We start from the raw sequence: 26,577 nt of genomic DNA, 5'->3' as shown, positions 1-26,577 counted from the left end.
AGCATACCAGCCTTAGACTCATGCTAAATCCTAGGTGTGAGGAAATTTGGAGGCCAACTGTGTGCTCCATAATATGGGAAGCCCAACATCCCCACTCCACAAGCAGACTTCACTGTCAGCAGCCTCCAGCCCGTTGGTTTACTTAATTCCTCCTGATGAAGTGCCAAGAATAAATCGTAGGTAAGCAGCAGAGCATTTTAATGAGTCCAAAGTCTAATGAATCTTTTCCTTCCTGTGTCAATTAGAATTTCAAAGCTAGGATCCCCAAGGACCAATTTATTGGGAACAGAGAGAAGCCTTTTTGTTCATCAGCTGCCACCTGAGCTACCTGCCCTGGTCCTCTCTCTGCTCTGTAACAATCCTGCTCACTCAGCTATACCGCCTGGCGAGTCAGAGACTAGCCTAAGAGGCTCCTTCTTGCCCGACATTTCTGGGGCCAGAATCTAAGGAAGGAAAGGAGGGATACAGGGCATTTCTGGGGGGCACGTGGGGATGGGGAGGTGGTCAGAGAATCAGAGCCACCCTAGACTTTAATGCCACCGCCTAAAGACACTGGTCTTCACAGAGCTAATTGCAACAGTATCGGGTATTGTGTGATGTGACACCTATTTGCTCAGTATCGGGTATTGTGTGATGTGACACCTATCTACCTAAGTATTCTGAGTCCTCACACCACCAAAACTGTTATCAATTGCACTATTTTACAGACAGGAAAACTGAGACTCTGAAGGTAAAGTAAGAATTAGAGTAAAAAACACAATTAGCAATTGGCAGACAGGGATCTGAACTCATATCTATGTGACTCCAGAGACTGGGCTCTTTCTATCAAACCACAGCAACCTTTTCCAGGGGGAAAAGTCAGGGGCTGATGTCATGGCAGAAATGAGTCTGTGGGCACCCACAGCCATGCTAGGATACTTGCCACCAATACACTGTCTTTTGCCTAGGCACAAGCAACGGTGGCTAGGCATTGCCAGTCCTCTCAATGAAACTGGCAATCCCCTTATCCTCAGAACATAATCCAAGCAGAGTCACCACCACCAAGGCTCCTACTCTAGAAATCTTTTGATTTATTTGATTTGAGAGGAGCTGCCAATCCTTGATCTAATGGCTCCCAGGCACCCAGTTCTCTGCCTCTCCATCTGGTCTTCTTCAAGTCATATAGGGCCAGCCCAGTTACTACTGCTCCATCATCAACATATTTTCCAAGGTGAGCAGGTAAGCATGTCAGGTTTCCAAATGGTTACACGGAGGAAATCTTAGAGCTCTTGTGAAAGAAACATTTAAGAGTGAGGTCAAGAGTCTTATCCAAGTTTACACAGATAGAAAACAGCGACACCAAAACACAGGCATACACTGAATCTTAACCTGACCATCTATCAATACACACAAAAGAATACAAATAGAAAAAAATGAGATTAGTGCTTTCTACTTTTTTTTTTTTTTAACTTTGAGAGAATTATAGATTCATGTACTATAATTATTTTTTAAAAGTACTTAGGACAGTGCCTGGCACACAGAAAACCCCTGAGTGTTAGCTATTAGGTAACAGAAAAAAGGGAGAGCATACAGGATGCACCATAGAGGAAGAGTAAGTTTCTCTTTATAGGATCCTTGAGGGGTACACATATAATACCGTAAATAATCTTTCTAATGACTCCATTAAGCAGGTATTAACATCCCCATTTTATAGATAAGAAAATTGCTCTCAAGAGTTAAGTAACTAGACAAACCATAAGTGACTCTTAATCTCACAAAACAAACTGAGGGTTGCTGGGGGGAGGGGGTTTGGGAGAAGGGGGTGAGATTATGGACATTGGGGAGGGTATGTGCTTTGGTGAGTGCTGTGAAGTGTGTAAACCTGGTGATTCACAGACCTGTACCCCTGGGGATAAAAATATATGTTTATAAAAAATAAAAAATTTAAAAAAAAAAGTCAAGTAACTTATCCAAGATTACTCTGTCCCAGTGTGTGCTGGGATTCAAATCCATATATACCCAGCTCCAAACCCTATGCTCTTTCCACATTACTTCTCTGGAGATAAGACTAGGGCTGGACTTCAAAGACAAGCCTGGATAAAGACTGAAGGATAAGAGCAGGCTGCTTGCTTATTCAAGCGTGGGGATATCATGAACATGGGTGCAGAATTTAGCAACATGCTGTCTTTGCAAAGTGTGGTAGTTCAAAGACACTGGCCAGAACAGTAAATTCACATGACAAAGACCAAATAAAAAAGCTAAGGTAAGGGCACACAGCAGAAAGCCATTAAATGCTAGCTGCTCTTGCCAACTATATGGGTCACAACCTGATTCCCCTTTGCTCGACACTAAGAAAGGGAGGCAGCATGCAGAAAATAAAAAGCCAGGGACTGAGTGGCAAAGGAAATCAAGCTCTGCCACTAACCAGATAGGTGGTCTTAGGCAAATCACCTGTCTTCTCTGGGTTTCTAATATCTGGGGGTTGAAATAAAAAAGTGGGGGCACCAGGGTGGCTCAGTTGGTTAAGCCTCTGCCTTCGGCTCAGGTCATGTTCTCAGGGTCCTGGGATCGAGCCCCGCATCAGGCTCTCTGCTTTCCCTTCTGCCTACCTCTCTGCCTACTTGTGATCGCTGTCAAACAAACAAATAAATAAATATCTTTTAAAAAGTGTCCAAGGACATTTTATTTGATTTCCAGGAATCATGCTATTAACATGCTATTACCATGTCACGTGTGCAAAGGTGGGCCTGGGAAATGCTTACTATGTGATAAAGAAAAGTAGCCTGAAATGAAACACCACAATGGTGTGACAAGAACCTCAGGCATAAAAGGAGAGAAAAGAGAACTGAGTGAGGGAAGGGAGAAGGAAGGGATTAAATGAGATCCAAATTAATCTTGGGTCAAAACCAGAAGAAAGCAGGGAGGCAAAGGCAGGAAAGCTGAACCAGGATGGGAGCAACCCTGGCCTTGCAGATAACTTGCTGTAAGGCCTTGGCTACTGATTAGTCAGCCTCATTTTCTCATTGGACAAATGCAGGCCCTGTATGTTCTGGCCTCAGGTGTTCCCTCTACAGCCTGATGATCCGCTTCTTTCCCCTTCAGGGTGCTGCTCCAGCCATACTGTGTGTCTTCCAGTTTTTCTACAAACATGCTCTTACCTTGGGGACTTTTCACTTGCTCTTCTATCAGCTAAAAATGATCTTCCTCAAAAAAAGGTTCCTGGCCATTTTCTAACCCTTTACTCCTGCTTATCTTTCTTCATAATGAGAGACTAACTAATGATTTATTCATTTTCTGTCTCCCCCACTACGACAAGTTCCATGAAGGCAATGCATTTTGTTCACTTGTTCACTACTATATATATCCCAGCTCCAAGAGTATCATCAGGCATCTGATGAATAGAGAACTGAATGGATGGATGAACCACTGGTCCTGAAAGTCCAATTCTAGCATGCAATGATTAACATATGGGCCTGTGAACTGGAGAACATCTCAGAAGTTCAAACCCAAGTAAGCTTAGGTCTAATCTGTCCTTCTGGGTCCATTTTTTTAACATTCACTTTGCCTCAGTGGATCTTCACAAATTATCTCCAAATGTAATACACACACAGTTATATACACAGTTATTATATACATGCACAAATAGACAAATGCATTATCACCTAATTCAAAGATAATTATCACATGCTATGTATGAAACACTACACACACACACACACACACACTTCCTTAAATGGAATGTCAGATTTCACGCAGTTTAGCCAATTTACTGTTAACTTTAACCCTAACCACACTCCATTCCTGAAATCCTCTAATCTGGCTATACTGGACCATTTACCCTCTCTTACCCTTCTCTGAGACATACACCTAAGTTTCTGTCTTTGTCCTCAATGTCTCATTGCTTAGAAGCTGCAGACGCCCCTTCACAATTACCAATATTTCTTTCACAACTGTCAAAGACCTCATCTTTGAAGTCCTTCTGAGAAACTTCCATTGATCTCTCAGGCAGTTAGCGTCCTCCCTCTCCATCTGCCCAAAGCTCTTACTGCACAGTAAGAGCTCCACAAGTATATGCTTCCATTACAGTGATTGTCACTATAGTCTATTTACCTTACCTGCCTGTCCTCTTTAATCAATTATGGGCTCCAAAGACCCTGACCATGCATCTGCCTTCTCCTGAGGACCTGTATGCTTGTGCCTGCCACAAATGTTTATCAAACTGGGTGTTTACATGGCACCACAACTAAAAACACTTTCAAACCTTCTTCGGTAGACTCTATCAGGCTTCCTTCACGCTGTCCAAAAGTTGGTTTCCTTAAGATTTCTACTCACTAGTATGAACTCCTTTGGAACAACTGAGGAAGAGAGGGATAGAGAAGAGGCTGGAAAGAAAGAAAGAAAAAGTCTTTGCAGAGCTTTGAATGACATTCTAAGGAGATTGGATGAGGTTAGACTTCAGAGGCAAAGACTGGAGGTGGGGAGAGGAGTTAACTGACAATTAAAATAGTCCCAGTGAAAGAGGACTAAGATTTCGCCTTGGTTGTTAACAATGAGAAGATGGGCAACATGCTCAGAGACAAAACCACATAATGAAAGCAGTTACTTACTTTACCCAAATAGAACTCAGTGTTCAAAACTTCCTCCAGATGGACTACATAACCTCTTTGCATCCAAGACGGCCCTGAGGGAAACCAGAAGCAAGGTAAGAGCCTCCTTGACCAGAGGAAGAAGCAAATCTAGGATCAGCAAAGGCCAAGCTCCGAGCCAGTGAGTAGAATTTTAGGAGAGAGTTCAAGATCTTGCTGATGGCTGCTACCAGAAGCTTCAGCAAGGAAGTAGGGTCTGTGCCCTGAGCAGAAAGGTGCCTTCCTGGGTTGGGACAGCTCTAGCTAGCTTTAATACAAGAGGCTCTGGTAATTTTCAGTGGTGGTAGGTTAAGGAAAATTATCCAAAACTTAGAAACAAGGCAAAAAGATGACTGTGTGACCTTTTAAAGTCCTGTCAGAACATTTTTTATTTTTATTTTTAAAAGATTTTATTTATTTATTCAACAGGCAGAGATTACAAGTAAGCGGAGAGGCTGGCAGAGAGAGAGAGAGGAGGAAACAGGCTCCCTGCTGAGCAGAGAGCCTGATGCAGGGGCTTGATCCCAGGACCTGAGATCATGACCTGACCCGAAGACAGAGGCTTAACCCACTGAGCCACCCAGGCGCCCCAGTACATTTTTTAATATACATCTCAGAGTCATCTAATGCTCATCTGATACTTTTGAAGAATAGAATTTTGTTTGACTTAACATTCAACAAATGGTTAGAGCCCAAATGTTTTGAAACTGCAAAGTTAGAGGTTAAGATGTACAAAACAGAGAAGGTGCACTTCTAAGCAGAGAAGGTAATGCCGAACTTTACCTTTTCATTAGGACATTAATCAATTTTGAATCTAATTTAGCAATCTAATTTCAGCAATCCTTTTTTCCACCAACACGAAATCCCGTTTCTCAGCTATTCTCCTTCTAGTTTCCATACTCATGAAGTTAAACAAAACTTGACACAAGCTCACCATATGTAAGAAAATTATACCCTGACAAAGTACAAACACACATAGGTCTGCCTATCTCACAAGAGATGGAAGGAGGCACAAGAAGCCTGACATCCAGGTATAGCTTGTTAGTCAAGTGGAACAGGTGGTCACTTATGAAATAACATAAAGCTCAGTAGAAAGGACACCAAGCTGAGAGTCAGGAGACCTGCTAATTCACTGTGTGACCCTGGGCATATTACTTACTGCCCCTTACTGGGCCTCAATTTCACAATTATAAAGGGTTTCTCTGTAAACTTGATGTCTGTTAAGGACTCTTCTCACTCTGACATCTTAAAAGTCCATCATTTTATGGCAAATGATCCGGGGGAAAATGCAGAGCCAAAAATATATCCTCTTACCCTACTCCTAAAAAATATATCATTAGAAGGAAGTCTCATTAAAAAGCCCTAACAGCTGAGTAGCAGCAGGTGAGGAAGGGCATAAATAGCAAAGGGCTGAGAAAAGGGCAGAGACTTAGGGTCTGCACCTTTAGCAACTGAAGACTGGGTAGGACCCAAGGCCAGGGACAGAACCCTTTCAGGAAGGGCTCAGACTCATTGACCTTATCAAGACTAAGGATTTGGATTCTAGCTACTGGCTCTGTGACATAAAGGCAGGTGCCTTCAGTTTCCTCACAGTAAGATCTCTACAAATCAAGTGCTTTGTAACTGAAAAGCCAGTAGAGATTGGAGGACTTATTAGAACAATCTTATTCCTAAATCTCTCATGTGTATGTCTCTTCTCCTGCCAGGTCCCCTGAAGGAGGCCTATCAAACTTGAGATGTACAGACCCTCTTTCTTCCTTCCCTGCATGTCCAAGCTGCTATTACAAATGCTTGAAATATTGCCCTCATTCAATTCTGAAAATGACAAGTACATCGTTATGAGGGATTTAGTGTCCCATGTTGAGGATAGAAACTTGGTCTCTTGCTTAGTGCTTGGATCTCTGGGCCACACACCTGGGTCCTGGAGGCAGGCAAAGAAACTCATGGGAAAATGGCACTGAAGGCATGGAAGATATTCCCATTATGCTAACGCCACTCCTGAATAGTCTGAATAGTCCTGAATAATCTACCCTCGGGGAGGGCTGACGCCAGAGAGGCAGTATGGTACTCAGGGAAAAGCTTACAGTGGGATCTATGGGGTTAGGAGGACCGGAGTTCAAACCCAGCTCTTTCACAGACTAGGTATGTGACCTCGAGCAAATTCATGTACTTCTGAGCCTCAGCCTTTCCCTCTGGAGCTATTAGTAACTTAAGAATTACAAAGACTAAGGGAGATAATCACAGTATCTGGCACATAGTAGGCACCTCAATAAATGTTACTTCCATCAAGAGGGAAAGGGCAAATAGCAAGACAACTGAATGTGATTCACATGACAAGTAGGGAGGACTTGGGGACAAACCCCAGAGTAAGCAGCAGATCAGAGCTGGAAGTTCCGAATGGGAATGGGCTGATTTGGAGAGTCTCATGTGCTATTCTAAGAGCATCTGGATCCTGTACCAGCCAAAGCAAATCAAAGAGAAGTGCTTATAGAGCGCTGGTTTCTAAAACAAGTGCAGGCTGTGTTATTGACACAAGCCACAGGGGAGCTGAGAAGGCTGTTGGGGAATATGTTAAGAAAGCTGACATGCTTTTGGTTCTAATCTCTGCTACAACATACACGCAAGTACAAGTGACCCTGGCTCTAGAGAAAACTCTGGACGGAGACACAAGAGACCTAGGTTCTGATCTCAGCTCAACCCAGAGCAGGTGACTTTCCCTCTCGCTCCTTTGTTTTTTCTTTCCTCCTCCAAATAATGGTAATTCTCTTGTGCCTCATACTCTATTGTCATCATTTTCAGAAGATGATACCATGACTTGTGAGATTAAGCTAGTACTGATTGGAATTTGAATTCAAAGTCTGCTGTCAAAGCCTGTAGTCTTTCTACTCTGCTGCATTACCTCCCAATGTTAAATGAGGCAAGTTGGACCAGGTGGACCAAGGCATTCCTCAGCTTGAAAATTTATGATTCTTAGTGGCCTGAAATCATGGTTTCAAGAGCCTTCTAAATACTCTAGGGCTAGACAAAGCTTGGCTTGTAAAGCCTTTGCATATAAATGAAATCAACACCAAGGAGAGCCAGAAGAAAGTAAACAATGAAATTTTAGAGAGCCCTAAAGAAGCCCTTGGAGAATATATCACCTAATTCGTTTTATAGATGGGGATATGAAGGCTGCAGAAAGAAAAATAATTTGACTGGGAACACCAAAAGACAGGTAACAGAGCACAAACTGGGTCCTATGCCTAACAGTCTGTCTCATACTAGGTATGTACTTGGGTCTCCAACCTGGGCCACTCTGATTTGCTCTGGTATTTCTTTTCTGTGTATTGGGCAATAAGCAGTCACTGCCCCTGAAGCAGACTCCCAGATACTTCCAATACCTGCTCAATACAGATAACAGCTCTTTCTCTGTAACTGTCCTTGCTGTAGCCTTGAGGATGACTGAACAGAGGCTTCTCTGACCCCCCTCTTGACTCTCTGTTTCATCTTGACTCTTTGATGCCTTTGAACCACAGGCCCATGTGCACAGAACTAGAGGCATAGAACTAGAAGGGACATCAGCAATTAAAAGGTCAACTTTCAATCTTTCTTTTTAGAGCAGAAGAAACTGAGGCCCAGAGAGATAAAATGCTTTCACAAGATGGAGTTAGTAAAACAGGGTTAAGAGCCTGGGGCAGGATCTTCACCTTCTATTGTAATCGGACCCTGAACACAGGGTATCAGAATTTTAGTCACAAACGCCTTACCACTACTCCAGGCCATGCATGTTTTTCATATTTCCTAATAGCATCCCAATAACCATACAAGCATTTTTGTTCCCCATTTTGCAGATGAGGAAACTACAGTTCAGGGGTACACAGGAAAAATGTATACTGTAGGTAAGTTTTGTCTTCTGCCCTATGCATTTAGTGCATAATCTGACACACTATCTTAATTGGGAAGATGGGGCAGGGGGAGGCAATGAGGGAAGGGAAGCAGTGGAGATTCAGACAATACAAAAGGACAAATAATTCAAAAGAAGCAATTTCTGCTTGTTGTTAACATGGGTCTTCAGTAGGATAGTTTTATTATTTTTCTTTATCTGCCCCCATGAAATCATAAATCCCCTCAATTCATGCCCTACTCATCTCAGGGTTCGAACACCATGGTTGGTGATAGACCTTGGATTCCTGAACTATTGTTTCCCAGTTTCACAGTTTGGATTTTTGATCTCTTTTCCTTATTCTTAGGCTCAGGACCCTGCTTCTCTGCCACATCCTTAGAACTGCCCTGTAGCTGATCTGACTGACCTATAGGGTCTGTCAGTCCCTCTTCTGTCTGGCTGCTGTTCCAGTGGGACAGAAAGATCTTCTTTAGTTTTAATGAAAACTGGGGAAGGAAGAAGGGAAACAGAGAGCCCAAGATAGCTCAGAGCCCTTTACATAGTATTCCTTCCCAAGTGAGCTGGACCTTACTGCTTTCCTATGACAGAAACCTTGAAGAAAGCCGGCTGTTTCTGGAACCAGAGAATATGAATATGGGCAAAATTCCTGGGTGGGGAAAGAACAGGAACAGCTGCTTCTTACACGAGTTGTTCTGGTGGCCTCCCTCAGATTTTCTCCACAGAATTCTCTAGCTGTCATCTGATTATTACACTGGCAGACAAGGAACCTTCTGCCTTACTAAGCTACAAAGACCATTTTAGTCAGACATTCATCCCACAACTTGAAGAATAATAATGCACTGCTTTTACTCCTGGACCTTCTCAGACTTTGTTCCTGGTCCCTATCACCAGAATTACTAACATGAACAGTCCCTTACATTTGTACAGTATCTAGCAGTTTTATATAGCACTTAGTTGACATATGCCCGACACAGTTCAATGGTATAAACTGTTACTCGTTGTTTGTAGATGAGGGAACTAAAGATCACAAATAAATAACCAACAAGCCCAGGTGTTGCTCAGATCAACACCTCAATGTTGACTAAGGGATCTGCATTTAAGTCTTATTTAATAGAATTAAATTTCTGCTTAGAATCTCAGTCATTACTGGAAATGGAGGCATTCTGCAAGGTCTCAAAAGCCATCCTGAAGCTTCTGAAGTCGGTGAGGTATGCAACTATCTTGACCAGCTCTGTGCATCATGCAAAATCTCCTCAGAAGCCTGGGGGAGCTCTGGCTTTCCATGTGTCTGTCACCTGCCCTCCTACTGTACCACCCCCATCTCCTACATGAAGTTCAGGCCTGACCCAAATCCTGACTTGGGACAGGTAGGGCTGAGGCTGCCTAGCACTATGGGCCCAGCACTATGGGTCTAGCTCCAGCCCCTTTCCTCCCAGTGGGCACATAAAATGCAGACAAGCTTCCCACCCCACTGTTTCTGAGTGAGGCCCTCTTGGAAGCTCCACATACTGAAAACCACTCGTTTGGGCTGCAAAGCACCTTAAAACGCACGTGCGCACGCGCACACACACACACACACACACACACACACACACACCCTAAGTCTTAAGAAACTAGAAAAAGAAAAGCAAACCAGCCACCAAGAAAGTCAAAGTTAGAAAATAATCAAGATTATAGAAAGAAATTAGGGAACAGAAAAACAATGCAACCAAAAGTTCGTTCTTTGGGAAAAGATAACAAAACTGGCAAACATTTAGCAAGACTGACCAAGAAAAACAGAGAAGATACAAACTGCCAAAACTAGGAACTAAAATTAAAAGTAGAGTTGGGTGCCTGGGTGGCTCAGTGGGTTAAGCCTCTGCCTTCGGCTCAGGTCACGATCCCAGGATCTTGGGATCGAGTCCCACATCAGGCTCCCTGCTCAAAGAGAGCCTGCTTTTCCCTCTCTCTGCCGCTCTGCCTACTTGTGCTCTCTATCTCCCTATCAAATAAATAAATAAAATCTTTAAAAAAAAAAAAAAAAAGACGACAACTGTATTTACTCATTTCAAGACAGAAAGAACACAAGCAGGGGTTAGGAAGAGGGAGAGGGGAGAAGCAGACTCCCTGCCAGGAGCTGGATGTGGGGCTCAATCCCAGGATCTGGAAATCACAACCTGAGCCAAAGGCAGGCACTTTTAACCATCTGAGCCACCTAGGCAACCCCATGGACAACTTTAAACCAAGAAACTAGTCAATTTAGATGAAATGAAAACATGTCAAGAAAGGCTCAAATTATCAAACATGACTCAAAAAGAAACAAAATCTGAGCAGACCTAACAGAAAACAAAAATTAAACTAGTAATTAAAAATCTTCCAACAGAGAAAGCCCAAGCCCACACTGGCCTCCATGATAAACTGTATCACACAATCAAAAAGGAAATAATACCTATCCATCACAAACTCTTCCAGGAAACAGAGGAGGGGAAACTACTCTGGAATACAAGGTTGGTTTGATATCCAAAAATCAATTAATGTAATGCCATGTTAGTAGAATAAAGACCAAAAAACATATAATCTACAAAATCCAACATCATTCATAATAAAACCTCAGTTAATTAGGAATAGAAGGAAATTTCCTTAGCCTGATAAAAGTCATCTACAAAAAACTCTATACAGCTAATACCATACTTCACAGTAAAAGACAACACTTTCTTCCTTAAACCGAGAACAAGGTAAGAGCGTCTGCTCTCACCAACTCTATTCAACATTATGCTGGGCGACAGAGGTCTTAACTTGTACTATCAGGCACAGGGATTTTTCTTTTTTTTTTTTTTTAAACTGGATGTCAGATTTTATCATTCCTCTACTGAAAACAAACCAACGGCTTCTTGTTTCACTCAGAATAAAGCCCTGCATGATCTGGGTCCCTGTCTACCCTACGACTTCTCCATACTCTACTCTCCCTCTTGCTCACTCCATTTCCAACCACCTGGCTTCTTTTTGCTCCTCAAACACAATAAGCATGTGATGGTTTCAGGGTTTCTGAACTTGCTGAATTCTATGCCTGGAATTTTATTCCCCAAGATACACCAGAGCTCACTATTTCAGTTCCTGCATATTTCTACACAGATTTATTTTCTCACAGAAGCCTTTTTTCATCACAAAGTCCCTCTCTGTTCCCTTACCCTACTTTTTCTTCATACATATTCATTTGTTTATCTGTTTTCCTCCACTAGAACGTAAACTACAAAAGAGAAAACTATTTTCTTCACTGCTATATTTCAAAGCTGTGCCTGGCACATGGTTGACACTCAATAAATACTCACTGATGAATGTCTTAAAAATAAAGTTTTATATAGGAGAATGAATACAAAGAAGGTAGGGGGAAACCAGTGGCTCAAGAACCTGAGAAAGACCAGGGTTTCAGGTAACGGGGAAAGAGCCAATATAGGCTAATAGAAAAAACCTGGTTGTCCAGAGCTGGATTCTTCTGGGTTCTAAGCTTAGCTCTTCTAATCACTGCCTGTTTGTCTCTCTCGGAGTCTTAGTAATTTCTAAAATGAGAATATCACCACCTACCTCCCAAGCTGCTATGGAAATGAAATCAACTTATGTAGAGCATTCAGTATAGCATCTGATAATATAGTAGACATTATAAATCATTTAGCATTTTCTGATAATGCTGGCCTCAACAAGAATCTAAAACTACCTTAAAAATTACCAACTCCATTTCACTGAAGCACACAGGTGTCTGTAGAGCTGCTGCCCCTCAATTGAATGGCCTCCATACTTGTTTTAACTTCTTATCATTCTTCTTTCATCCTTTCCTTACTATTAGGTCTCAGCTCTCACCTCTCGCTGCTGTTAATATAGCAGCTCCTCGTCCTTTTCTGGTATGCTGCTTTGAATCCTATGGGGGTTTAGAAACCAGACTGCTAAACCTGTTACAACAACATATAAAAATAGGAATAAATTACTGCTGTGCAAGGGCTTAAGGATGACAATGCTTTGTTTCCTTCTTTTTAGTTGAAATTTGTTTTTAGTAGAAACTTGAGTGTATCAGATAAATAAGCGAGATACTTTTTTTTACATGGAATCATTCATATTTTTAAACAATCAATACTAGAACTTCTTCAGGGGGCAGCTAGTACAAAAACAGTAAGGTCCAAGCTTGGGACCCAGGCCATGGAAAGCCAGGAGCTACAGAACTTAGGTTAACCAGACAAAAAGAGGCGGCAGCAAGAGCCTGGAGATTCAGAGAAGGAGGGAAGGTTCACTAATGTGGATTCCAAGAGCACCAGGCTGGGGACAGACCCCTCTGTACACCTTCAGGCAGAGAGAAGCAAAAACAAAATGTCCACTGTTACAGAATGTAAAAAGAATGGCCTAGTATCACTCCCAAGGGCGAGAGAGAGATGGTGGGAAAACTAGATGACCATGGCCTCTGACAAGATTATGAGGCTATAGCCTAAGTGCCTTTTCCACTAGTAGTTGAAAGGTGAGGGGTGGGGATGGGCAGGGTACTTAAGGCCAAAATAGGAACAGCCTTCCTCTTCTGAGAGGACAGTAGGAAACAAGGCAAGATCTATGTGGAATTGTCAGTGAGTGCAGACACACGCTGGGGATGGGCCCTTGAAAAGTGCTTTAACATCTGTGCTAGGAGTGGCCTTGGAGCCAGGCTGTGTGAGTGCATTTAAACCTGCACTCTGCAGCCCACCTGCTGCAAACCAGGCTGCTGATGCTGCCTGGCTTTGTCTCTGTACCTTGGAATCTCTTCCCTTGTGGAAAGATTGAGCCTCAGATAAAACCTGAGTAAGAAGAGGAAGAAAAAGGCAGAAGATTAGCAGCACAAATTTCCAAAGGAAAATCTTCCCTTTTCCCTTTGGGGAGTGGTGCAGAAATAGGTCAGGGAGTAAGGTGCCAAGAATACTTATAATGCTTTCTTCTCACTTTCTCTCATTTCAGTCATGCTGCTTTACAATTCACAGAGCCTTCCAACTTGCATTTTTCATTTGATTCTCTACAACATCCTGCAGGCTGGTATACACACAATAGACATAAGGGGGTGCAGGGAAGCACCTCAATTTTACAAATAAGGAAGGGCAGATGTTGAGAGAGAAGATAAAGACCCATGTTTCCCAACCCCAATCCAGCTGTCCAGTTCCCTATCTCAGAGCCGGCGTTTACAGTAACTCATGTGTTACAGGTGTTTTCTTCTCCTTCCAGTTATATTGAGCCTGGGCCTCTAACTGCTAGATTCTATCTTTTATTTTAGCCTCTAGGCTCCCTCACTGAAATGCCACTGCATCAGAAGACACCCCCAACTCCTGCCTGCCTGCCGGGCCCCTCAAATAACTAGACCTTCTTCCTGAATCCCTAAGGAGGTCTGTCTTCTTGAACTTTGTAAGAAAAATCAGGATTCCGGGGAGATTAGCAGTCCAAGGAAAGCCTGCCAAGTCAGGGAGAGCAATGTTATTTACAATCAGACTGACCGATTCTAACATCAGCTTTATAGATTCTCAGATGTGAACCCCCGGCAAATTATGAGCTTCCAGAGCCTCAATTCCCTCATCCATAAAATGGGATTTTGTCTAGATTAAATGAGACCCATAACAAAATTGGTTCTTAATGTGTGGATTCCCCTTCCCATCTCACCATCTGTGATTTTCCCCTCTAAGTTTCCTCTGACTTTCCCTTTAAATGACCCCAATTCTTTAACTCCATCTTCACCACCATTCATAATCACATTTTCCAGGACTGATAAAACCAGTTTCTGACGCTGACCTATGGGCTTGGTAAGTCACATTCAAGACTGCCATCAGGAAAGTTTCTAAGAGCTATAAGGTCAAGTTAAGAGAGCTTATAGGAGAATAGGCTTAGCTCCCAGGTCCAGGATAACTTCCAAAACAAAGCAGCTGGAAGAAGCCAGAAGGAATTGAGCCTGGTTTGCCTTATTCACCACAAATGATCCCAAACCATCTCATGGCAGTTCCACAAAGTCAGTTTCAAACCTCCTCCCACTGGGCACCTGGGTGGCTCAGTGTAGGTTAAAGCCTCTGGTCATGATCTCAGGGTCCTGCGAAATCTCTGCTCAGCAGGGAGCCTGCTTCACCCCCCACCCCATTGCCTGCTGCTCTGCCTACTTATGATCTCTGTCAAATAAATAAATAAAATCTTAAAAAAAAAAAAAATCTCCTCCCAGTACAGAAGAATGCCTATGCCAATCTCTCAGACATAGAGTAGGAGAATAATTGCCTAGAAGTTACCTGTACTAAAGATAAAATAAGCTCTATTTACCTTATTAGGTAATTACCCTGTATCTTGGCCCAAACTTGCCCAGAGTCTGCCCAAGACCCTCACTCACCAGTACCAAGACTCAGCTCAGCCCACAATTTTCTCTTTTGTGTCACAGGGTCAGCACCAGCTGCCTCTGAGAACAGGGATCACCTAAAACAGAAAGAGAAGTCAGTCAGTGTCCTGCTCAGAACAGGCATGAACTTAGGTCAGCACAGGTATTCCAAGTTCCTGCTCTCACATATCTTGCATCTTTGTAAAAGACAGGCTGATAATTAAATACATTATTTCAGGCTATGCTAAATGCTATGAAGAAAAATAAACCAGAGTAAGGGAGGAAAGAATGGCAAGGAGGAGAATGAGGCTTACTTTAGATAAAATGGCCAGGGAAACCCAGGGCACCTGGGTGGCTGAGTCGGTTAAGCATCTATTTGGCTCAGGTTATGCTCTCAGGGTTCTGGGATCAAGCCCCACATGCGGTTCCCTGTTAAGCAGGGAGTCTGCTTCTTCCTCTCCTTCTGCCCCTCCTCCCCATTCGTGCTCTCTCTCTAATAAATAAATAAAATCATTAAAAACAAACAAACCAAAAAAAAAGGTCAGAGAAACCTTCTCCACCAGAAAGAGACCTGAATGAAGTGAGGGAGTAAGCTCTGCAAAGTTATGAAGAAAGACTGTTTCAGAGAGGGAGAATACCAAGTGTAAAGACGCTGCAGCAATAATAGGCAAGAATAAGCTTGTTATGCTTAAAGGAAACAAGAAAGTCAATAGAACTAGAATGCAGTGTTGGAAAGAATGAGATACTAAATATATGAAGAGGAAATAATTATGCTCCCTATTTTACACATGAGACTGAGGCTCAGAAGTTACATGACTTGCCCAAGATCAAAGTGAACCAGTGGCAGAACTGGGAATGGAGAAGCACCCGGCTGGCTTAGTAGAACATGCAACTCTTGATCTTGGGGTTCTGAGTTCAAGCCCCATATTGGGTAAAGAGATTATTTAAAAATAAAATCTTAACAAAAAAGAATGGGAATGGAATTCAGGTCACCTAGACAACTCTGTTTCTCAATCTTGGGCCAGGTTCCTCCAGCTTAGATAACCTAGACCCCAGTTGGGACAAACTTAAAAGCACTTTTAAAACTGGATTCAGGTTTCTTTCTTTGTCCCCTTCTCTGATGAGTGAGGATGGTTAAAAAACAGAGAAATGGTTATATTTACCTGGAATGTGGAATAGAGGAGACTCCGGGGTTAAGGAGAACAGAAGCACAAGCCAAGCACTGTTGTAAACCCTTTATTTGTATTAACTCATTTAATCCGCACAAAATCTTGTAAGGTTGCTCTTATTTTCCAATTTCACTACTCGGGAAATTGAGGCACAGGTAAGTAAATCTGCCCAAGTCACATAGCTAACAGAAAGTAGAGCTGAGATTTGAACCCAGAATCCAACCTCTGAGGCCTGCCCTATCCCCTCAACCATACTATAACAACTTCTGAAATACCAACTTCTGAAAAACTAAAGAAAAAAGGAAACATTCTCTAGTCCTAACCAATATGGTTCAGAGCTTCATTTACCCCCAGCCTGAAATCCTCTCCATTTACTGGCAGCCCAGCTTCTTACTGAGTACCAGATGAAGGACTCTTGAGTCCTTCTGTCAGGTGGTTCCAGACACTTCTCTCATCTCTAGCTACTATGAGCAGAAAGTGATAACCACAACAATAGCCATTTAATAGCCACTAACATTGAACGTACCCTTTGAAATAGACTAGGTACCAAGAATCTTACATGCACTATTGTATTTCAGACAAGAGAGTGACAGTTGTTCTAAGACATGGGTGAAGGGATCTCTGGGGGGCTCCAGGCCTGGAGGCAAAGCAGCAAATACAGGGAACTGAAGGATTTCTGTAGGCCCGGGTCAAAGGACAAAGGAAGAGATACTTGGAGGTGGGCAGTAAGGGGAATAGACTATTAGTACCTCCAACTCAACATGTCAACAAACTGAACACATCTTCTCCTCTACAGTTCAGCAAATGGTATAACCATTCTTCCAAGTACTGAGACTCCAAATGTTTATGCTCTCCAATCTCTCCTTTCCTCATGCCCCACTCCCACAACTGTGAAGTCCTCATGGGTTTTTTGTTGTTGTTCTAAGAACTCTATATCCAAACCGTTCTTTATTCTCTACTGTGACAACTTCCTCTTGGTTCAGGATCCCATTAGCTCTTGCCTGCAAGGCTGGAATATTTTTTAGAATTTATTGACATAATAAGGACAGACTGTTACTGTAGCCTCTTCTCTGGTCTTCCAGTAGTCTCCCCCTATCCCTTCCTTCTCTAACCACTGGGTCCACACCGCCAGACTAATATTCCCAATGCCAAATCCCACGCTCAGGAAAGAAAAAGGAAAACTGTGGCTTCCAATCACTTCAGCTTTGCTAAGTATGACTTCATCTGGTCATCAAGTATGCTTTACCTCTATCATGGGCTTTTCAGCTCTCATCCTTTTGTCCATGCTGTTCTCTCACTTAGAATGCCTGTCTACATTTGTATATATTCAAAAACTTCTTAATCTTCAAGGCCTAGCAAATCTATGGTTACCCTGAACTCTTTTTCTCATCACTCTCTGTCATGTTCTTGAATCATCACTTACTGTGACTATACCTGGCTCTGGCCTCATCATCAGCTAAAGCCTCAAAACCAGTTCCTCTATTCCTTCTTCCTCGTGAAGATTCTTGGTGGTTCCATAGAATGAAGACCTAGTTGGTTAAGATTTCTGTTCTCATTCCTGCTACACTGGATCTATCACCTAACAAGGGACCTGGGTTCTAATCTGAGCCTCAGATTTCTATAAAAATGGAGATACAATCCCCATCCTGATTAGAGGACAAAGATTTCATGAGAATCATTGCAGTAACAGAAGAGGAGGTGGGGAATAGTTAGGAAGAGAGATTCCAGGCCAGGTCTTTAATAGCTCTTTCTTTTGGGGGATCTGGGTGGCTCAATCGTCAAGCATCTGCCTTCAGCTCAGGTCATGATGCCAGCGTCTTGGGATCAAGTCCTGCATCAGGCTCCCTGCTTGGCAGAGAGTTTGCTTCTGCCTCTCCCTCTCCCTGTTGTTCTGCCTAATTATGCTCTCTCTGTCAAATAAATAAATAAATCTTGGAAAAAAACAAAAACAAACAAACAATAGCTCTTTCACTGCAAAAACACTGAACATATTTATAGAAGCCTTCTAGCCAATCAATCAAAATATACTTCCTGGGCCTGGCTGGTCATGGTTATAGCTCTAAGTCAGGGGTTACAGATGACACAGGAATGAATGACAACACTTCTTATCCTTAGGATTCCTTGCATTCCAGGGTGGAACTATGTGACCTTCCTTCAAAAGGACACTACTATTAGGCAGGATCCAATAGTTCAAAGAGTATTCCATGTATTATAAAAATGAAGAACTCAGGCTGACTGGAGGTGGCCTCCCAAGTTTCACAGGGACAAGGACTTAAGCTAGGCCTTGATGCTGGATGACAGAAAGACACAGGTCACTACTAGCACCAAGCACTGGACTAGGTATTATGAGTATAACCCTCATAAAACGGGCATGCCATCACTCTTCACAGAGTAGTATATCAAAAGTAACTGGATAATGGGCAAGGTTAAGTGTGCCATTTAAGGTCAAACAGCTAGTAAGTAGCAAAGCTAGGATTTGAACCCAAGACTGCTTTGCTTTATTCCAAAGCCTATATGTGTTTACTTATTTACTTCATCATTCTACCTTAAAAAATCCAATGGGGAGGCGCCTGGGTGGCTCAGTGGGTTAAAACCTCTGCCTTTGGCTCAGGTCATGATCCCAGGGTCCTGGGATAGAGCCCCGCATCAGGCTCTCTGCTCAGCGGGGGGCCTGCTTCTTCCTCTCTCTCTCTCTCTCTCTCTGCCTGCCTCTCTGCCTACTTGTAATCTCTGTCTGTTAAATAAATAAATAAATCTTTAAAAGAAAAAAAAAATCCAATGGGGATCTGGGTGGCTCAGTCATTAAGTGTCTGCCTTCAGCTCAGATCCCAGGGTCCTGGGATCGAGCCCCACATCGGGCTCTCTGCTCAGCGGAAGACTGCTTCTCCCTCTCCCACTCCCCCTGCTTGTGTTCCCTCTCTCACTCTCTGTCAAATAAATAAAATCTTGGAAAAAAAAATCCAATGATTTGGGACACCCAGCTGGCCCAGACAAAAGAGCGCGAGACTTGAGTTCAAGCCCCATGCTGGGTATAGAGAATACTTAAATAAATACAGCTTAAAAAAAAAAAATTCAATGATTTGAATGGGGGAGTAGGGGAGGAGGTCTGTCTGATGTCCTCCCAATATGACTGTAATTTTATTGGCAGGTTTAGGGTCTTATTGACTAGAATACCTTAAGTATCTGACACAGAGCCTGACAGGTTATACTTAGGAGACATTGTGAGTGAATAAATGAATGAATAAGCACCTTCCCCATGAACTTTTGTTTTGAAGTCTATAAGGTCTAGAAGGTCTAGAAGGTCCAAAATCTCAAGCTCCTTGTTATGACTCTCAGGCCCTTTAATACCAATTACCTACCATTCTGTTGTCTGAAGGTTCCCTTTTCCCATTTTTGTTTTCAGGAATTAAGGGAGAGGGGAGGACAGAAAACGGTAAGAAGAAAAGCTGGGTGACTAAAAGAAAAGAGAGGGAGAGAAAGGGTGAAAGCAGAGAAGGTAAGGAAGGGGACAAAAAGGAAGGAATTATCTGAGGCCCAGACTTTGGGAAACGTTTATTTTCTGGTACCAGAACCAAGGACTCCTTTTTTTTTTTTTTAAAGCACAGCTGTAGGAATTCCTCTTTTTAAATATCAAATGAAGGGAACTTTCTTATCCAAAACCCCAGACTAAATCTAGCAGCAGGAGGTACAATGAAACTCCTCAGAGTTTCCATCCACAGTTTTTCCACCATCTTGCCCCAGCCCAACTGTCATCTGCTTTAGGCTAAAACCTGCAGAGATGAGAACACATACAGGTTCTTCTGCTCCTTCCACAAGAGTTATTCCAGGCTAGTAAGCCTTGAGAACCCAATCTTCCTTGTGAATGAGGAGAACTGACATCCTCTGGATGCTTCCCCACAGCTCCCTGTCATGAAAGCTTTGCTGAACCCTAAGGGAAAGCATTACTCCCTCTCTGCTGAGTTCCTCAAATGGAAAGAACGGAGGTGAAGACATGGATGAAGGTCCCTTCAGAACTCTATATCCAAGGTCCTAACACAACTTAACCTTTTTTGGTCTCATCTGCAAATTATACACACATACCTCTCCTTCTCCCTAAATGAGTAGAGAAAGCACTGGGTTGAGAGTCAGAAAACCTAACAGCTAGTTCCAGCTCTAAATCACTGTGTGACTCTGGACAAATCCTTTCACCTTCCTGGAGCTTAGTTGCTGTATCTGTAAAATGAGGGAGCCAGCATCTACTCTTCTGAAGGACCTTCTGAGGGATCAAAAAGACTGGCAAGAACAGTAAATTTACTTGGCTTTATAGGAATGGTAAAGAAGGAAGGAGGGGATGGTCTCTTAAGAAAGGAAGAAAAAGGGCTATACCACCTTTCAGCTGAAGGGCCTGCTCTGAGTGAAAGGATTAGGAAGAACTGTGGCAGACTGTCACTATCTGTACCTCCATCAAAACACAGGCACCAGCCAAGACATAAAACAACTCATGAACCACATGCATGCAAATCCCAACACGTCCAAGTGGAGAGGAAAAAGAACCACTAAAAGTCACATATTGCTCACGAAAAGTAATAGTAATAATCAATTCAGTGAAGAGCTCAAACTCTAGAATCAGACACCTGGATCTGAATCCTAGCTCTGTCTCTTAACTATTTTGTGACCTTACCGAAGGTACTGAACTTCTGTGCCTCTGTTTCCTACATTTATTAAAAATGGTTCCTGCTTTGGGGTGCCTGGGTGGCTCAGCAGGTTAAGTGTCTGTCTTCAGCTCAGGTCATGATCCCAGGGTCCTGGGATTGAGACCCACATCGGCTCTCTGCTCAGCAGGGAGCCTGCTTCTCCCTCTCCCTCTCCCTGCTGCTCCCCCTGATTGTGCTCTTTCTCTGTAAAATAAAAAATAATAATAAAATAACTTTTTTAAAAAAAGGTTTCTGCTTCATAAATGTTTTATTGGAAAAAATAAATGAGACAGCATGGGAAAGCCCATACCTCAGAGTCTGGCTCAATGATAGGTATTGTTATTCCATTTAAGTACCACAAAAGGATGAATCAAAAGCAATAAAAAGGCCTAAGAGGAAAAAGAAAAGAAATGCACATTTGCCATTACCTATTATGTATCATGTCCTATGCCCAAAGCCCTAATTATATTTATTCCTAATCACCTTTTGAGGTCTGTAAAATCCCTATCTTAGTAAGAAACTGAGCCTCAGAGAAGTAACTTATCTAATACCACACAGCTAGGAAACAGAACTTACTGGAACCAAGATCTGACTTCAAAGACTATTCTTTCTACTATATACCTTGTACTTTCTCATGCTCAAAAATAAGCAGCCCCCGCCACTACATACAGGCACCAATAATCAAGTTTTAGGAAGTGGACGAAATTCTCCCATTTTGTTTGTTGGTTTGTTTGTTTATCAGAGGGAAAGAGCATAAGCAGACTGAGAAGCAGGCAGAGGGAGAAGCAGGCTCCCTGCTGAGCAAGGACCCTGAGATCATGACCTGAGCTGAAGGCAGAAGCTTAACAAACTGAGCCACCCAAGCATCCCCAAATTCTCCCATTTTGTACTTAATGAAGCAACTATTGGTTTTGCATGCCTGGGGAAAAGATGGGCAAGGGTGGAATCCAAGTGTACCACCAGGATCCAGACTTATAGGACTTACCAGGCCTTCCCAAGGGGCTCTCAGCCGGTTGTTGCAGTAAGAGAGGAAGGAGAGAGGGACTATTCCCAAACTAGGTAAGGTATTTTAAGACTGTATCAAAAAGTCAAGAAGCCCAGGCTGAACTCAAATACCTGATCAAAACACCTAATACTGGGGGGGAATACAGTGCTATGAATACCTTTGCAAAACTCAGTATATACTGTGTCCTGGATGGGCATATTGTCTCTAATTCTGGGAAGCACTTTATTATGGTCCAGATGACCACAAGTTAGTCTGAAAAGAAGCACTCTTTCCCTTGAGCCAGGTCATTATTTTGGAGCATGCCACCAGAAATTTAAAAATAGAGAGAGAGAGAGAGAATCCAGAAACTACAGCTGGTAAGTAAGGGAAAGGCAGCAGGAAGTGAATTAAGAGAAGCTCTGGGAAGAACAGAGTCCTGGACATCAACGACTTTTGGGAGGGTCGGGAACAAAGCAAAAGGCCAGGGACAAGAAGAAGGAGTGCTTCAGGGGACTAAGGAAAGATTTTGATAGAAGAAATAATCTTCCACAATTGTAAAACAATTTTTTTTTTTTTTTAAATAGCATGTCCCTATCAAACCCTTGCTGTTTGGAGAAGAAGAATCTCCAGGGCCTACAGGAAGACTGACTGAAAAAGGTATTGCTGAAGTGTTATTTTCCTCTGGAGAGGGGAAGGAAAATAGAAGCTGGGTTCTCTTGGCCTCTTAAGTGGCAACCAAGGCAAGAATGAGCAGCCCTAGAAAATAATCATAGCATTAACAGCTCCAAGCACAATCAGAAAGGGCTCACCTGCAGGTGGTCTCAGACCCACTTCTGCTCCGATCAGCACTTGAGGGTGTACAACTGCCCACATCCAGCAGAGAATATAAGACTGGCCAGTAAGCAAAGAGCCCTTGTCCTAGGAGCCCTGCTTGCCAATCTATTTGTTAGTTCTTTTCCAGCTGCACCCTAACCTCTTAGTTTCAAAACTAACCTCTTAGCCTCAAAACTAACTGCCTCAATCCTTGTGAGGCCTGTTTTTCCCAGCCTTGACCAAATCCGTTAGTTGGGCAGTTCTACCAGACTCCTCCCAGTCACAAGGATACCTGACCTTGACTCTTGTGACTGACTCTATTGTGTGGCTGCCTATGCCTAGGCATAATAAACCAACTGGCTGTGGTTTGCCATGGGGGCTAAAAAGATGACTCACAACATCATAAAAATGCAGCCAGGTCACAAAATAGCTCAGTAAAACCCTCCTCTACTCCCCAACAAAGACAGGTGTCAGGATGCCCAACATATCACAAAAGGAGGCCCTCAAGGGCAGCTGGTTTCTTATTGACAGGTGATGTTAGGGCTCTTGAGCCTAATCCATGTCCATGTATGAGAACATTATTTATGCCATAAATAGATGAAACTCAATCCAGGCAGTCCCTAGGCTGCCTGGAGGAATGTCCAGAAGGATACAACAGATGTGCAGGACAATCATTCTTGCCTCTGAATTTTCAGAACAGCTAATAGCACTTCTCCTTCCTTAGCTGAAGCTGTCTCCAGTTTCCCCCTCCTCCTTTTGTAGAAGTACCAACCCTGCAGGAATCATCAAGGGAGGCACCAGTAATTATTGTTTTCTTTTCTCCATACTAATGAGACAGTTGGATGGTTCCCCTTCCCCCTCCCTAGCTGGGAGGGAGAATCTATGGCTTTATAAACTGGTAACCCACACACCAAAGCTTGGGCCAGACAGTCCTCTGCAACCTAACTGTATAGACATCGGCTAGGCTGGAAGTGGCCCTACCATTTTATAAAGGACAGAACAGAGTGGGAAACGGATCTGTCCAAAGTCACAGAAGGAAGTCAATTTAAGGGCCAGACTCCTACCTCCCAAAGAGGACAGTTCCCACATCATCCAGACTTCCTACAATACAGAATGACTTTAGAGGTGTCCTTGGTGTAGAGCCAGGAACTGCAAGTTTCAAGTTCACATACTGGTTTGGTTTTGTTTTGCTTTGTGTTTTGTTTTTACAGAAAGAGGGCACACAATAATGGGGATGGGGGGTGGAGAGGAGCACAGGGAGAGAAAGAGAAATAATCTTAAGCAGGCTCCAAAGCCAGTGTAGGGACATGGCCCAGCGCGGAACCAGACACAGGGCTCAATCTCCTACCATGACATGATGACCTGAGCAGAAATCAAGAGTCAGATGCCTAACCAACTGAGGCACACATGATGGTTTTGAATAGGTTCTTAAAAAAACAACAAAATGTTCTGTAGATATGGACTCAGCCCCAAAGAATCTCAGTTCTGGGATAGAAAGGCAGGATGGAGAGATAATGCCAATGTTACCTCAAAATTAAAATCACAAGTTGATGGTCAGGCAAAAAAAAAAAAAAAAAGACTGGGATTCATTTCAGTTACATGAAGACTATAGGATGGGATCCAGAGTCAGCCTTAAAAATGAACTTCAGGTCTGATGACTAAAGGAGGTCCTGAGGATAGTACACTTGGACCTACCTCAGTCTGCTAGACCAATCCTCATATGTCACAGATGAAGAAACTGAACCTAGCACTATTGGGAGCTTCAAAGAAGAGGACCTTAGTTGAAGCAGCAGGAGTAAAGGATGTTACAGCCTAGCACTAGCCACAGCCTGCCTGGATAGCCACAGTCAGAATAAAAGAAGACAGGGTCTCTGGGAAAAGCAGCCAGCATTTACAACGGCTGCACTGAGAGGAAAATGGATCAAGTTTTTAAGCTGGAATAATGTGTAGAAACTAACAAGGGTTATTTTTTTAGCCTGAAGACCAGCTCCTGTCAGTCTCTAAAACCTCTTTCCTTTCCCTCTCACTGTCTATCCTAGCTCTATGATTTCAGGTAGGAATCAGCAACTCCAATCCAGTCCGTGAACTAACTCTGACTCTAAGCAGGAAATATTTAAATCAGTCTTAGCTGCAGCCACCATTCCCTACCCACAGGGCCTGGATATCAACGCTTCCTCCTCATTTGCTACCACAGAGTTAAAGGTGGGCTCCCTGTGGTATTCCAGGATACTGCCTGTACTGACCACCAGACTTCACCTTCTAGAGGTCACAAAGTCATGTGCCCATTCTATAAATGTGCCTAAGTCCACGTGATAACCCCTGCCTTAGTCACCTGCCTAGCAACTCGGGCCCTCCAAGGACTAAAGCCTAGCTCGGAATCCAAGGCCAGATTTCCTCATCAGTGGTCATTCTCCAGAGATTACCTAGGAACGTGAACTTGCACTTGAGTCTGCTGTCCTCCCCACCCTTCAGCAGGGAAGGGACCATGGTACAGTAGAAAACAGCATGCAGATAGGCCTGGGTTTGAGCTCTGACTCTGTTACCTAAACTGCATATCCTCAGGCACTGTTCCTTAAACGCACTTCTGTATCCTCTTAGAGCTCTCATCACTATTTACCTGTCTCTGTCCTCTATCACTCTCCCCTACTGGGGAAAAAGGAATATTTGTTTCCCCATATACTTAATGAGTCAGTCACTGTCTACTGAATGATCCCCTAAAACTAAGTTCCCACTGTCTATAAGATAGAGATAACAACACCTATCTCAGAATTGTGAGATAAATAGGAAAAAATCCATAAACTGCCTGGATCTACTGTATAAGGATGCCCAGAGCCAAATGTTTATCTGTACTGACGGAGACTGCCCAGCCTTGCTGAACTTCTACGATCACATGGACCTGAACTCCAGAGTCTGTTCCATTCTGGTAATTAGACTGGGTGCCAGTTCCTGGAACCTGCCAGTAAAAACAGCTAGAGATAGGACTACTCTCCTCACAGTCAAAGGCAGTGAATTTCAAGTAGATGAAGTGTGGGAATATGCTACTATATTAGACTGAAAGGAAGGAGCAAACATGGGGGCGTGGGGGAAGCCTCTGCTCTGAAGTCAGGGTTCAGAGAAGAAATCCCAAATTCCAAGAAGTGGCTAAAGTCATTTGTACTGGAACCTACAGAAGGACTAGAGACAAAGGGGCTAAGGTCACACAGTAAGCTAAAGGGAAGTAAATTCAGAACCCACCCCTACAGTCTCCCCATCTAGTGTTTTTTATCTATCCTACAGGGCAGATGCACAATGTCCCAGGAAAAGGGAAGGCATAGGGGGTTCAGTGTAGTGACAGGGAGCAACTCATAAGGCATGTCAAGTGGTACATACTTCTGGCTGGGAGAGGTGATTGAGAAATAAATCCAGCCTTTGGTTTTACAGAGGCCTAGTATGCTTTGGAAGCTGAAGGGTATAAGTTCAATGTGGCCAGAGTAAGTGTGAGCAGTTAAGGAAAAGGGTACACAGAGTCCTCAAAGATCATGAGACCCTCTGCCACAAGATCAGCTACTCTGGGTGATCAAAACCGTCTTGCCCACCCATCCCCAATTTCTCAACTCAACTATGTTGCAGATTTGAGGATATTTGTCTTTTCTACCAGAGGGCACTCAGACTTATAAACTGGAAGAGAAGCACAGAGAAGTGGCAGAGTAAGAGCTCTGCACCAAGTGGAAGAATCTGAATGAGTCTTTTCTTCGTCCTATTTATCATAGTCACCGGAACTTTCGACAAGTTAGGTGATTTGTCCAAGGTTACATAGCTAATAAGGAATAAGTAATAAGCTAAAAATAAGCAATAAGCTAATAAGTAAATCGGACTTGGAATCCTGTGTCCTTTTGTGACCATGATAATTTTCAGCAAATTTGACCTTTATAAAGTTTTGAGAGGTAGGCAGGGCTAGTGTCTTCTGCTAAATCATGCTGTCGCTTCTGGAAAGTCTCATTTGGTACTTCGGATTCATTTCAGGTCCAGTCTCTTAACGGAACTTCGATAACTGCCTTCTAACTCAGAGGCCAGCAAACTTTTTCTGTATAGGGCCAGACAGTAAATATTTTAGGTTTTATGGGCTATAGCAGTCTCTGT

General features: G+C 43.1%; 2 protein-coding genes across 10 annotated transcripts in view; one reads left to right on the top strand and one right to left on the bottom strand.

Annotated features, from left to right (window-relative positions):
- Nucleotides 1-26,577, bottom strand: part of RALY (RALY heterogeneous nuclear ribonucleoprotein) — an 80,382-nt gene that overhangs the window by 30,409 nt on the left and 23,396 nt on the right. For 4 of the 9 annotated variants that reach the window (XM_045084095.1, XM_045084094.1, XM_013053393.2 and 1 more), the window contains exon 2: nt 14,834-14,916. The exons of 1 other annotated variant lie outside the window; for it this stretch is intronic. Coding sequence is in view for 3 of the 8 variants with exons in the window: in XM_045084092.1 (XP_044940027.1) it covers nt 4,587-4,649 (63 nt within the window). In the remaining 5 variants the exon portion in view is untranslated. Of the gene's footprint in view, nt 1-4,586; nt 4,661-14,833; nt 14,917-26,577 lie in introns of all 9 variants that reach the window. 4 more of the 9 variants (XM_045084092.1, XM_045084093.1, XM_004746608.3 and 1 more) reach the window with 2 other exon arrangements.
- LOC123393135 (translation initiation factor IF-2-like) overlaps nt 11,833-26,577 on the top strand; it is a 39,271-nt gene continuing 24,526 nt past the window's right edge. The window contains exons 1-2 of the mRNA XM_045084217.1: nt 11,833-11,896; nt 14,810-14,909. Of these exons, the coding sequence (XP_044940152.1) occupies nt 11,833-11,896; nt 14,810-14,909 (164 nt within the window). The remainder of the gene's footprint in view (nt 11,897-14,809; nt 14,910-26,577) is intronic.

This window comes from Mustela putorius, unplaced genomic scaffold (assembly GCF_011764305.1).
Source record: "Mustela putorius furo isolate JIRA1106 unplaced genomic scaffold, ASM1176430v1.1 tig00000743_pilon_pilon_pilon, whole genome shotgun sequence".
Classification (NCBI taxonomy): Eukaryota; Metazoa; Chordata; class Mammalia; order Carnivora; family Mustelidae; genus Mustela; species Mustela putorius.
Note: the sequence above shows the minus strand (reverse complement) of the source record. Positions and strands in the feature narration are given on the sequence as shown.